A 14,314-nucleotide genomic window follows, 5' to 3' on the forward strand; every position below is an offset into this window, starting at 1 on the left:
GACAATATTCTGGAGAAAGACCTTCTCAAAAAATTCCTGAGCTGCAAAAGGAGGGGAAGACCAGAGGGGGGGGGGTAGTGTTACAGCCTGCGCTCCAGCCACACATGTCAGCCGCGAGCGCATTGTCCCTGCTCCCGGCGGGGCCGGTATTCGCATCGTGGGATACGCCGCATGCAAATCCCGGCCCGTCACTTACCTCGCTCCTCTGCCACCTCCTCCACTGTGTCTCAGCTTCGACGCGCGTGTCCCCGTCTCCTAGGGCGCCCACACGCCAGAGCTCTGAAATTTAAAGGGCCAGTACGCCCATAATTATGTGTAACACCTGACACTACTCTATAAGTCCCTGCACCTCCCACACTTCCCTGCCGGATCTTCAGTGCCATTTGCCTGAGAGAACGCATTCCCATTGCCTGTTTTGCCATTCCCATGTATCCAGACCTTCCTGATACGTTTTTTTTACTCCAAACCTTTTCCGCCTGCCTTGGCCTTCTGCTTGGTTTGACTACGCTACAGCCTCATCCTTCGGTACTTCGTCTTGCCCAGTTACTTGTGTGGTCGAGCCGTGTAGGGGGTAGCGACATGGGTGTCACCTGCTGCAGCAAGTCCATCCTGCCTTGCGGCGGGCTCTGGTGAAAACCAGTGGAACCTTAGACTCCACTCCCTGATATGGTCCGAGTCATCAGCCACACAGGTGGAGGATCCATCCAGGTGCGTGACAGCAGCCCAGAGAGGGGAAGTATGCAGAAGCCGGTGTAGTGACCCGTGGCCCAGTGTTCCCCTCCCCCCTGTGAATGATTGCCCTGCCGAAGCCCTGAGTTGGTGCCCTTCCGGAGAGGGGAAGAACAAGGAAGAAAAATGGCTTGCTTAAGGTACTGTACCATGTCCATCCCCCCTCTCACCCATATCCATCCCCCCAGTCACCCATGTCCATCACCCCCTCTCACCCATGTCCATCCCCCCTCTCACCCGTGTCCTTCCCCCCCACTCACTCATGCCCAAAAAAAAAATGCAAAAATAAAATTGGTCTGGTCCTTAAGGCCAAAATGGGCCTGGTCCTTAAGTTTTAAGTTTAAAGATCCAAAAATGTTCCCTACTACACAGCTCTGTATATATAATGTTGTGCTTAGGTTTCATTTGGTTTCCCTTAAAGAGCTCCTGTCACCAAACTAAACTTAATATATTGTTCCTTGTGTAATTATAAGACACTTTACTATTTTACTTGCTGTTAAAATTCTCAACCTTTATCTGTTTTTAATGTGATCAAAAAAAATGGCCACTAGGTGGCTCTGTTCTGTTCCCTGCGCAAGTCAAACAGTTAGTCTGGTCTCCTTCTGGCCTGGCAGGAGACCAAATTCAGGAAGTGCGTGTGGGGCATGGCGAGGCACAGCTCTTGCAGACTTCAGTGATGTCGCGCCTGCTGGGAAACGCCCACTTTCTCCTGCTGGGAGCTCACACAATGTGAGCAAGGGGAATGGTTTGATACAGAGCTTTTTAAAGCTTGGCAAAAACATTTTTTAAGGGCAGGAGGGGTGTTAGGTATAGTAAGGGAATTTAATCTGAGTTAGTTAAGAAAATATGGTTTGATGACAGGTACTCTTTAATAATGGCAGGGCTTAAGATGCTTAGTGCCTATAGGCTCCTAAGATGCAGATCCGATATTGGCAGCCAACATAGGTTTTGTCTTCCAAACAATTTATTCTTTACTTTGAATAGCACTAATGATGTTCAAAAAATACTCTTGTACTCTTGTGCTATGGATCACCCAGAGTGGAACTTGGTTCAATATACATCCCTAAAAAAAGAAAAAGAAAAAGAAACATACTTACAAACAAGTGTTTATTAGCAAAAAAAAAAAAAAGTCAGTTTAGAATTGTAAGCTTTTTATATAATAATTTGATTTAAAATATTGGATTTTTCATGAAGAGATGGGGTGGGGGTTTGGTGATCTAAACTTATTTCAAAAAGTAAGTACACATAGACCTCACCACCAAAGAGAAAGTTTGTAAATGCACGTAACATGTTAAAAAAAACTAATTTGTTAAGATGTCCAAAAAAGAATGCCAATAACTGTCAGGCTGTAGTAGTTTACTAGTTATCCTTTGAAGCAGTATTCCCACATCAAATATTTGTGATATAAAGCTAGCAAATGACATGACATTCTGATATTTGGTAGTAAAGCCTCTGGGACGGGCTTCTCCCAAAAGGAAGGACCTACAGTGCCTAACTGCTACTATGAACCCTTCATTCAGAGGATCACAGTGTGTGTTTGGACCACAAGATGTGCGCTTATGGTACAGTATATCCTACTTCTCTCACAGAGGATCACTGCTGTCCTTTAGGATTTACGACAAAAAAAAAAAAAACTTGAATAAACTAGAAAATGGAAGAATATTCTTTGGATAAGAGAGCATGATCCTCAACTTAAATGGGAAATTGTATGTCACATTCTTTAGTATTGTGATATATGAATCTTATCTCAGCTATAAATAAAGTAGGATCTTGACAGTCTCTTCAGTGTTTGCTGCTCCTAGTCCTAAAGAGTCTTCCTTACTGGTATGACTTCTGAAATGTACCAGCAAATTTTACTCAAATATCTTGCTACCCATAAAATAATTGAGGCAGAAAGCAGTAACCAAACATATTAAACCAATTTGTGCCTTGTGACTTCTTTATTTATGAAGAGTCAAGCTTTAGATCAGCACCCATTAGACCAGAAACAGAAAGTTTGGGCAACCCTAACTTGAACTGAGCCTGTCTGGTATGGAGAAATGAGCAATAAATACTCTATCTGATAACATAAGGGTCTTCACCAGGCACTAAAATGATAAACCTATATACTCTTTCCTGAAAGTTAATTCTACATCATTTAATTAATGAAGTATGTTTTTTTTTTTTCATATTTTGACTTTTTGCTAAAATTTACCACTATAAGAGGGTCACGCATTATCTAGTACCACCCTATGTTTAATGGAAGGTATTTCCGAAACATTAATTTTGGCCCATCCATAGGTCCAACTCCTGGAATCTTTATTGAGCTGGTCACAGTCCTGTATATTTTGTAGTGGTTGTGCTTGGTGGTACAGCTCTCTGCAGCTCAGTTCAAGTGAATGGCATTGAGTATCAGTACCAAGCATAGCCACTGCAATATGTATGAAGCTATGCCCGGTAAAAAAGGGACTACATAACTTGGTGGAGTACCATGACTCCCTTTAATCAGCTAATCAGTGGAAGTGTCAGTAGTTGGGCCCCCAGTGAAAAAAACATACTTAAATAACAGATCATTTAACAGTTATTATTTTTAAAGTGTCGATACAGCTTTTGCATGGAGGGTAGCCACCCCCTCCACCACCAAAGTCCACAACTGTTTTCTCTTCTGTTGGTTGTCACTGTACTGTAAGGTCCTGAGCAGCAGTTGTATCACCCACATGGGAACCTGTGTAGGGAAGAACCCATGTGCATGTATAGAGATTATGGTAAATACTTTTCTTTACAGGCCCCAGGAAAGGCTACAAAAATACCTTCCTAGAATCTGAGGATACTGACAGCTGCAGGAGTGGCATGTAGGTAGATATCCATCTTTAGAATCTGTATGGACCACATAGGTTATATATACTGGGTGGGGTAAGGTAGCTATAACTTTAGTGATGATAAGTGTAAGTTATATGTTTTAATTGTTCTTTAAGTGCAGAGTAATTAAAAAATTATGGTGCAAAATCATAACTTCAGTACACTAATAAAAGGTCGTTCAGATCCTGTGGCTGGTGAGACAGATACACCAAGTCCTTGACATAGTCTCACAGAGGAAAGTCGCAGGGTGTTAAATTTGGTAAAGGTGGAGACCAGTGCAACTGGATGAATTATTGTTTTCATTTTCATGTTCGCTGATACCTGAATGAAACAAAACATTGGATCTGTGCCTGAAACAATGATTCAGCAATGTTATGCTAGCCTTAATGATCTAAAGATCTAACACCCTTTTTGTGGCCCTCAGCCACAGGATCTTAAAGTGGAAAACTTTTTTTTTTTTTTTTTAATGAACTGGTGCCAGAAAGTTAAACAGATTTGTAAATTATTTCTATTTAAAAATCTTAATCCTTTCAGTACTTTTTAGCAGCTGTTTGCTACAGAGGAAAATCTTTGTTTTTTTGAATTTCTTTTTTGTGTTGTCCACAGTGCTCTCTGCTAACACCTGATGCCCTTATCAGGAACTGTCCAGAGCAGGGGGAAATCCCCATAGCAAACCTATGCTGCTCTGGACAGTTCCTGAGAGCACTGTGGACAACACAAAAAAGAAATTCATAAAGTAAAGGATTTCCTCTGTAGCATACAGCTGCTAAAAAGCACTAAAAGGATTAAGATTTTTCAATAGAAGTAATTTACAAATCTGTTTAACTTTCTGGCACCAGTTCATTTAAAAAAAAAAAAAAAAAAAAAAAAAAAAGGTTTTCCACCGGAGTACCCCTTTAACAACCAGAGACAATGCATCAATGAAAAAGTGGTGTCCATATCCGAGAATATGCTGGCACATGTCTGGACAGAAACAAACTACCGCCTAGAAATCTGCTGTGCCACCAATAGAAAATACTTTGAACATTTGTAGTGTATAGATAAAACTTGGATAGATAGTGTCTTTTCATCAATAGATTTGTGTCATCTTTTGGGTATGAATGCCAAGGCTATATTTTGCACCATCCTTTATAAATCACACTATATATAAATTAGAGATAGATGAACATTACATTTGTAAATTGTATTTACCAAAACTGCATGTGCAAGGCAGCCAAATGTCTCACTTCCGTGTGAAATGTGATCTAGTGACTCTCGTACAAAGTCTCTTGAAGATTTTGTTATTAGATTCGTTGATTGGTTTTTTGTCATAGGAGTAGAAACACCATATGGAGTAAGTGCCTGAGAGGGGAAAAAATTAAGGCAGATTAAGCACTGATAAAAAGTATGTTAACAATAATTGATTTCAATAGGGGAGATAAAAAACAAAATACTGTGTGAAAGCAAAGCAATTTTTACTGCTCATAGCAACCAATCAAAGCTCGGTTTTCAATTTGACAGAGAAGTTTAAGAAATAAAAGCTGAGCTGCGATTGGTTGCTATCAGCAGAAAGGGCCATTTTTGTTCTAGAAAGTTTTGATTATCTCCCCAAGATCATTACATGTATGGTATGTAGATGTAATAGCCCACTCCAGGTGTAATGTTGGGTATTACATGTGTACTGTCACTTAAAAATATGTTTTATGATTTGTGCTGTATTTGCTGTATTGTTCAGGCCTACAATCAGTGTCCAACAAGGGGACTACAAGAACCAGCAAGTCAAATGCAGTAATAAACATTCTTATACAAAGTGCTCCAGAGGGAACTGAGGTGTCCCCTCAGGTACCTCTGGAGCACTTTGTATAAGTATGTTTATTCCTGCATTTGACTTGCTGGTTCTTGTAGTCCCCTTGTTTGACACTGTTTGATTGTAGTGTTGTTTTACACTTTTTATATTAAGACTTATGCATTTTTTGCCTACTTTGACTCATCTTTGCGACCTGAGGGGTCACCCTTGCTGTTCTTCCCCCCCCCCCCCTTGGGTGGGAGTCCTGTATTTTTTGTTTCATTGAATAAAGTATTTTTTTTTTGTATATTCTCCGTTTTCCTGTTTGTACCATTTAACTATGGGAGCTTAATAGCTTTTTCTGTATATGGGTGGGTTGTTATTAGAGAGGATTGTACATCTCGTCATTATTACATATTTCTACTCTTCACCCACCCTTTTGGTATCTGTGTTTTTCAGAACATCCAGTGCAGATATTTTGTTTCTGCTGTGCTGGATCCCTTCATCCAATCACTGCAGGCTGCTCTGTAACCCCCTACTCTCTGTTTTTAGACAAAAGTCTAATAGACAGGACAGGAGTGAGCACAGGGGAGTGCTAGTCCTGCCAACACTTCTAGCTTTGTCTCAAAAATGTAGTGGAAAAAAAACCTGTGTGGAAATTTAGCCTGTAGAGTTTCACAAAGCAGTCTATACCTGCAGTCTAAGCAGGTAAAAATTGTGGAACACCTTTTTTGCAGAGAATTCACAAAAGCTAGCACACATTGTCATCTCGTGGTTACAAGTTAGTACCTCGCCCTTTAGGGGACCATTGTAAAAATCTATAAGAGGAAGTTATTTAGAGATTATATAAATCCTGGGTCACTGCACCTTAGTTCAGTCTGAGTTGAGACAGCTCAGAGGGGAAGAGACAAGCTACTTTTCATCTAGCCAAGACCGTGCTGACAGTATAGTAATAAAGCGGGTCGCATTGAAGGAAGATTATCTGCAGAGTTCATTGCACCAAGGAACTGGATACTGCTTGCCTCTAGGTCCTGGTTCTGTTAACAGACTGATAGACAAGTCGAGGAATACCCACCTAAGATACGTCACAGCGAGCCAAGTTGGTTGGTTCAGCAACACCCCTGGGAAGATCCTTGATAGTGATTACTACATTGGTCTTGGGCTAGTGAGCCCCAATATTCTTAAAGACTATCCAGTGCACAAACAAGTCAGGCTATCCCCATTGGTACCTATAAGAAGTCCTGGGAAAGAATCAACCTCTGAGTTAGACACTGAGAGAGAAGATAAGTAGTATTTTCCAATTATTTAAATGGGCGCTGTCATTAAACCTAATTTTTCCTATTGCACTCCTTATGGTAAATAAAAAAATCTTTCTAATGTACTTTGTTTTAAAAGAAAATGAAGTTTTCTATGTTTTCTTTGTGTTTAAAAAAGATGTCGCTAGGTGTCTCCCTACTTGTCCAGAGCACATTTCCCCCTATCTCTTGCACAGAATTTGGACTCCTGCTGGCCTAGCAGAAGTCCAAAATCAGGAACTGTAGTCTGGAGTGCTGAGGGGTGTGTGTGCAGCCTCAGCCAATCATAGCTCATCTCACACTGAAACTCTTTTATTATAAAATTTAAAAACCTTACAAAACACAAAAACAAGTTCAATTGACTGTAACGTAAATAAACAAAACTGAACATAAATACAGACATTCCATTTCAAAATAAAAAAATGCCCAGGTTATAATAAATAATAACAAATAATGACCTAACTATAATATCCTATTACCAAACAATCCAAACACACACACATTCCTTAACAACATAAATAGCTTTCCTCACTTTTTTTTTTTAAATAACAACAAAAGAAAAATATGGCCAACTGCCATAACTAAAAAAAAAAAAAAAACTCAACAACAAATTATACATTACAACCAATATCAGTTAAAAGATGCGTTATAAATGCTTTTTAGAAAAGTCCATATATCAAAGTTTGTCCACTTTTTGTCCATAACTGACCCATGCCTGACCACCACCCCCCCAAAAAAAAACCCCACCCAAACTAAAATACACCTCTACCCACCTAATATAAACAGAAAAATATATATAAAGCAATATATACATACTCTACAACAAAACAATATCACCAATACATTACACCAAAAACCCCACAAGGCCCAAGTTTGGTTGCCTGCAAGCCCTTTACAATCTATCCACAGAAAACAAAACAAAAGGCTAAGGTGACATGCTTAGCCCCCCACCAGGAAGAAGGATGGCAATCCTGATAAAATTAAATTTAAATTCCTTTCCCTATCAACCTCTAACCCTATCGCTATCCTTTCATGAAACTGATCCTATACGCACCCTAACATATATAAATTATCCCTGGCCAAAATTAAGGTACTATCCCTTAATGGTCTAGTACCTAGGGCACATCAAAATAAAAACCTCTCCACAGGAGAGAAGCCCTACTGGTACCAAGACTGCCATACTCCAAAGCCCTGATCTTCCCGAGGTCACCGGTGATATTCCTACAGAGCGCCACCTCGGAGAGGACTTTCTGTTGGGTTGACACTAAACACTGTGCGTTCCACGTGTAGTACCTAACCACTAAACTAACTAAGATTAAAGTGCCCCGGTCACGGCCACCCAGGGTCCTTAATGCCCCCATAAGCCCACTTCGGATAGGTAAGGCTGGCAAGTTGACTCCAGCTGATGGAAGCACCCACACGATTGTAAACCCCTATATTAAAGGGACAACGAAGCAGGAAGTGGTCCATGCTTTCCAGCGTGTCCACACACTCTTCTCGGGGACAACCCCAGTCGTCAGAGTTCCTTTACTTCAGGTTGTCCCTTACATATACCTTCCCATGAAAGCAGCGCCAAGCCAAGCCCCAAAACTTCTGGGGGATCCTTTTCATGTTTAAAAGATACAACCCCACCCTCAGATCCCAATCTGGGCAGTCCTTGAGCGCCAGAGGCTTCTGGAAGTGGGTCAACAGAACCCGCTTTTCAAGGAACCGCCTTGACTGGGTCCTCATCTCCCACACTCCCAGACCCCACCGACGTATCGCCTTCAGAGTTGGGATAGCGTAAGCCGGAAGATATCCATGAGGCATACGGAGGTCTTTCACTCGTCCTTCCTCTCTCCCATTCCTGGAAGAAAGGCCGAAACCATTCCCTGCAGGAGATTACCCACAGAGGAGCCCTCTCTTTCCAGAGGTTTGTGATGTTTGCTTTCAAGAAGGTGTTCGTTAGGAACACCACTGGGTTTACTATGGATAAACCCCCTAGTCTCCTCGTGCGGTACGTAACCTCCCTCTTGACTAGGTTCAATCTGTTCCCCCCATAACAGTTGGAAAAACAGGCTGTAGGTCATAGTGTAGTAAGCCTCTGGCAAGATACATATGCTGCCCAGATAGATAAACAAAGGGAGCAGGTACGATTTGATCAGGTGTACCCTTTCCCTGAGGGTCCAAGACCAACCCTTTCACTTGTTCCCCCTCTGAGTGGCATCCTGGAACTTACCATCCAAGTTTTGGGTGGGATAATCGTTCTGGCTTTTGCTGATTCTTGGAGCCCTAGAAGGGTGTCCGGGAGATCAAACGTGGGACCCCCCTCTCCCAGCAAGAGACTCTCACACTTATCCCAGTTGATCTTAGACCCAGATGCCTCCGAGTAGCAGTCCACCTCCGACATCACCACATTGACCTCCTCTCTCGATGTGGTGGCACTCTCTGGGTGGCAGCCGGCTCCACCAGACTCATCCCGACTCTCACCAATGGTCCGAAACTCATCCTTCTAAGAAAGGGATCGATCGAGAACACATATAAGAGCGGGCTCAAAGGACAACCCTGGCGGACTCCGGACCTCACCTCAAAAGAGTGGCCAGACCACCTGTTCACAAGTGGGAATCTCTCTGCCCCTGCATACAAGATCTTAAGCCAATTAACAAAAGTACTCGGTAAGCCATATCTCAGGAGGACGGACCAGAGGTACTCGTGGTTCCCCCAATCAAATGCTTTGGCCTGATCCAAGGACAGCAAGTACCCCTTCCAGAGACCTGCACTACTCCACTCCACTGCCTCCCTGACACGAAGGACAGCACTTAAGGTGCTTCGGCCTGGAACAGTGCAGTGCTGGGCGTCCAAAAGGAGCCGGGGTGCAAACTTCACCAGCCGATTAAACAGTATCTTAGCCAGAAGCTTCCTGTCCGTATTGAGAAGAGCTATGGGCCTCCAATTCTCAATACGGTGGGAATCTTTACCCTTTGAGAGAAGAATCAGGGCTGACCTCCTCATTGAATTCAGCAGATTGCCTGAGGAGAGACACTCATTGAATACCTCAGTCAAGTGGGGAGCTAAAGACTCCTTAAAGGTCCTGTACCACTCGGATGTTAAGCCATCCGGACCTGGCGACTTCTTAGGGGCAAGCCCCTCGATCGCCAGTTTTACTTCCTCTTCCCTGATCTCTTCTGCCAAAACGCCAAAAGAGGGGTCTACCCCTGGCTCAGGAATGGCTTGAGCCAGGAAACCTGACATCACATCCCGATCCAGATCCTTCCTTCCCAAGAGGTGCGAGTAAAAGCATCTGACGACCTCCAAGATCCCTTATCTGGACCAATTCAGAGATCCCTGAAATTACTCACTGACATCTTGCAGTTTCTGTAAGGGTCGGGCGAGCTGTACCTCCCATAATCCCTCTCAAAAACCAAAGATGCTTGCCTATCGTACTGACACCTCATCAGCAAGGACTTCCCTCTGGAGATATCCTCTCCGCTACCTCCAGTCGAGATGAGAAGCAGGCGATACCTGTTCAGGGACCTGAGGCTCGAGAGCTGATGGAAGAACCCTGCAACCCGCTTCTTGAATATCTCCCACCACTCTGACTTACTACTACATAGGCCCAGTAAAGCTACCTGACTCTGAAGAAAATCCTCAAAGGACTGTCTTACCTCCGCTTCCTCCAGGAGAGACTAATTCTGCTTCCAATAACCTCTACCCATCTGGGGGGGTCTCTGAAACATTCAAGGAAAGCAAAATCATGCAGTGATCAGAGAACTCCACCTCAACCACGGACACTGCGGAAGAGACGGCTTCCTCCTTCAAATAAAACCTGTCTAACCTAGACCTGCAGCTACCTCGATGAAAGATAAAACCCGCGTGGCCTGAGGGGCTCCAGATGTGGGCATCCTCTAGGTTAGCTTCCTTAACTATATTATTGAGTATTGAGGGCCACACAGTCATAAGTGAGCGGATTATTGGAACCTCTTCTATCTTGAGACCTCGTGACATTATTGAAGTCCCCTCCAAAAATCACTTGCCAACTCGTAAAAAGAAAAGGCTTGATCTTCATAAAGAGATCCTTACGATCCCACGTGGTTTGTGGGGCATAGATGTTAATGAGCTCTTGTCCCTTCATGAAGACATCTGAGATCAGTCACCTCCCCATTTCTAATTCAATAACCCGTCGGCATTCAACAGGAGCAGTAAAAAGGACCGCCACCCCACTATACGGCTCAGCCACAAAAGACCAGTGAGAGGGACCGCACCTCCACTCTCTTCTGGCTTTAACCAGAGAGGCTAGATCTGACAACCTGGCCTCTTGTAAAAAGAAAATGTCGGCTTCAATGCGGCCGAGAAAATCAAAGGCTGCAAATCTAGCCGTATCAGACTTTATGCTTCCCTTTTGGCTAAGATCAAGTGTAGTATCTGTTCTTATCAGTTTAATGCTGGTGGCAGGCGATGCCAGTATGGAGCTGGTGGGGATGGGTGCTGCATGGTAGGGAGCAGGTGTACCAGGGCGTCCGGGAATGGTTCTGAGGAATAAGCTCGACGGCTGCCCCGATGTGACCTGCTTCCTCCGGGTCTCGCCATGGGGTGTAGAGCTGAGGTACTTCTGTGCCTCGGGGAGTGGTGACCATGAGGTGCCGAAACTCATTGGGTGTTAACTCACTGAGTGAAAGCACTGCACCATACTCTTCACCTTTGGCACTCACCCTTTGTATCCCAGCCTTCTGGCTAGGATCAGGGCAATTTTTATAGATCCGGACGGATAACCGGGCAGCATATCTGCACTCGTCCACTTATTTTCTTTGTTTGTCACTGAGCCACGTTTGTGTCTTTATTTGTACACAGGATTGTCAGGATGCGGTAGCCCTTCTGGGTGTCCCTCCTGGCAGTCTAGGGGAGGTGTGTATTGCCATCAGGTTCCTCATCTCTCTGCAACCCCTGGGCATCTTGGCTTTGGTCAAGATGCCACCAGTATACGGCTCCTCGGCTGATACCTTGGCTAACGCCTAGGTTGAAGCCAGGAGAATTTTCGGCCCCTTAGTAGCTTCGGCGAAAAGGGGCATCGAACCTGGATCCTTGCAGGTGCCTTTTGGCCAGGAGGTGAAGGGTAGGTTTGTTGGGGGGCCTCTCTCCTGTCGGAGAAGGGCTTAGCGATAGACCGCATCCTTTGTGCACGTTTTTTTAGTGTGACACGTTTGCACTTTTTCTTGCACTTTGGGTGATAGAGAGCACTTGCCTCGGCTCTTAAAAAAAAAAAAATCAGACTTTATGCTGGCACAATTAATAAATGCCAGCGTCAAGGGGGTGAGTACCGCCATACAGGGTGATTAAATTAGACGGCCACACACTTTACTTTTGTTTTCCCTTCTTTTTTGCCCCTTCATCCCCCGAAGAAGTCTTTCTTTTTGGGCCTCTCCCCGCTCTCCTCATCCACACTTTCATAGTGGGAGGAATCGGAAGGTTCAGCCATATTGCCTTCCTCTCTGTGAAGCCTTCTGATCTCCTCATTCAGCACGTTCTCCGCCAGAGCTTCAGCGGTTACAGGGCCAGCTTGGGCACCCTGGGCACTCTCCAGTTCGCTACTCCTTCTAAGATTTTCCTCCCACCTTAGTTTAGCGGGGTGCTTTTTCCTCTTCACTAGCCCTGTTGCGCCCCCATCCCTACCCGTACCCTCCCCAGCCGAGGCAACTTCACAGCTCTCCTCAGCCGGAGCGGCCGCAGCACGGGCGAAGGCGCTAGGACAATGGCTAAAAGGGTGCCCGAGGACACCACACAGGTGGCACCGGATCTGCCTACAGGATGCGGCCAGATGACCCACCCCACCACACAAAGCACAGACCTTCACAGTACAGGCTGCGCTAAAATGGATGGGGCTGCCACACCTGTGACAAACCTTAAGCTGCCCCTGGTAGAAGACCTGGATCCTATCACATCCAAGGAAGGCAGCTGACGGAATGTGGGCAACCGTACTCCCTGAACGCTTGAGTTTGATGGAAAACGTCCAGGCCCCGGACCAGATCCCGTGCTCATGCAAGCTTTTCTTGGGCATGTCAGTCACATCCCCATACCGTCCAAGCCAGGTCATGATGTCATAACAAGAAAGTGACTCGTTACGGGTCAAAAGGTCACTTTTTTGACCGAGTTCTGATGGGAAATCGCCTTTACGGCAAAATCTCGCCAGCCGGGCTCGTTCTTCGCCACTTCGTAGTTCGACCAGAAGAGTTCGAGACCCTCTGGCCGAACTAAACTGACATCAAACTTGGACGAACCATAGGGGTGAATCAGGGCAAAGATGTCACTCCCCCTGAATTCCATCTGAAGGAGGAGCTCAACCACTTTTGCGCGAGGTGGGCACGCATCCTCGCCCCTCCAAATCAGATGGACCACATTACTATGGTTATTGTCCTGCCCGGTTATCGGGAGGGACCAGACCACCTCCCCATTCAGCTCTCGGAAAGCCCCCAAACCGTGCTTCTCTATCCAGAAAGACAAGTCGACCTCACCCCTTCCCTCTACCTGGATCGACCTGTTGCCCCTACGCAAAGCCTCCAGGAGGCGCTGTTGCAAATGGCCTCCAGAGCTGGATGGAGACGGGGGCCCCCCATTGGCATAGCTCCTAGGAGCAGTCACTACCGGGGGGGGGGGGGGGGCAGCCAGACCAGACCCAGAACCACCCATACCACCATTCACACCACTACTCTCATCCTCTTTATTTCCTTCCATACTAGACTTCCCGTTCATACCACTACCACTCCCACCAACATTCACTGCACATACACTCCCACATACACTCCTCTCATCCACAACACTACTACACCCATCAATCTCACATCTTGCACTCTTATCCTGACTAATAGATTCTGGGCTGGCTGGGACTTGTAGTATAGCTGGCCTCAGTATAGTCTTTTGTGCTGGCTTAGCTGCTGCTGGGGTCGACGCTGATGGCTCCTCCATGGCTGATGTTATTACCTGAGTCTAGGGCACACCCCAGCTCCTCCCACAATGCCAGCACCTGCTTTGCCTGACCGCTGGGGCTCTGCGGATTATTCTGGTGCCCAGACAATCCCCACCTCACAGAGGAGTGCCCCACAGTGCCCGCAGAACACACTATACCCGGAAGACCGCCCCCTGAGCACATGGACCTACCACTCTCCGCCACCGGCACCCGGACACTCCCCCCCCCCCCTCACAGGGGATTGCCCCGCAGCGCCGGTAATGCCCACAGCACTCGAGGAACTGCCCCCCGAGTACACGGCAGCATAACTTGCCTCGCCACTGCCCACCATGAGCCCATCCTGCCTCTCCCTACCGGCAGGATGGGTGGGCTTCACATCTATTGTGTCCGCAGCCTTTTCTGACGCCATGCTGTATCTCCCATGCTGGCTCCGTTCCACCACAGAAACGGTGTCTGGCGGTCTGGGGGACCCAGCAGCCTTAACCAGCTTTGCAGCTGGCCCAGACTGCTGGAAAGGATGGAACACATAATGCACAGTTTCCAGGGTCTTCTGTTTTTTTTTGCTTTTCTCTTTACTACTACATCATCACACTGGTCATCACCGAATGTAAAATTCTGGAGATGGGCTGGGGACTCCTGCAACACTATAGCCCGCAGCAATCCCCCAGCTCACTCTCCACATCATCCTCCTTCCTGTCACTTAGCAGTAGTGCCACCTGAGCTGGCTCGATGTAGCTGTCCTGGGTCTTG

General features: G+C 45.7%; 1 protein-coding gene across 1 annotated transcript in view; it reads right to left on the reverse strand.

Annotated features, from left to right (window-relative positions):
* Window positions 1–1,091: 1,091 nt before the first annotated feature.
* Window positions 1,092–14,314, reverse strand: part of HSD17B3 (hydroxysteroid 17-beta dehydrogenase 3) — a 105,779-nt gene continuing 92,556 nt past the window's right edge. The window contains exons 10-11 of the mRNA XM_056524932.1: window positions 4,759–4,908; window positions 1,092–1,792 (exon numbers count right to left, since the gene is read on the reverse strand). Coding sequence (XP_056380907.1) covers window positions 1,694–1,792; window positions 4,759–4,908 — 249 coding nt within the window. The 3' untranslated portion in view covers window positions 1,092–1,693. The remainder of the gene's footprint in view (window positions 1,793–4,758; window positions 4,909–14,314) is intronic.

This window comes from Hyla sarda, chromosome 1, assembly GCF_029499605.1.
Source record: "Hyla sarda isolate aHylSar1 chromosome 1, aHylSar1.hap1, whole genome shotgun sequence".
NCBI classification, from domain to species: domain Eukaryota; kingdom Metazoa; phylum Chordata; class Amphibia; order Anura; family Hylidae; genus Hyla; species Hyla sarda.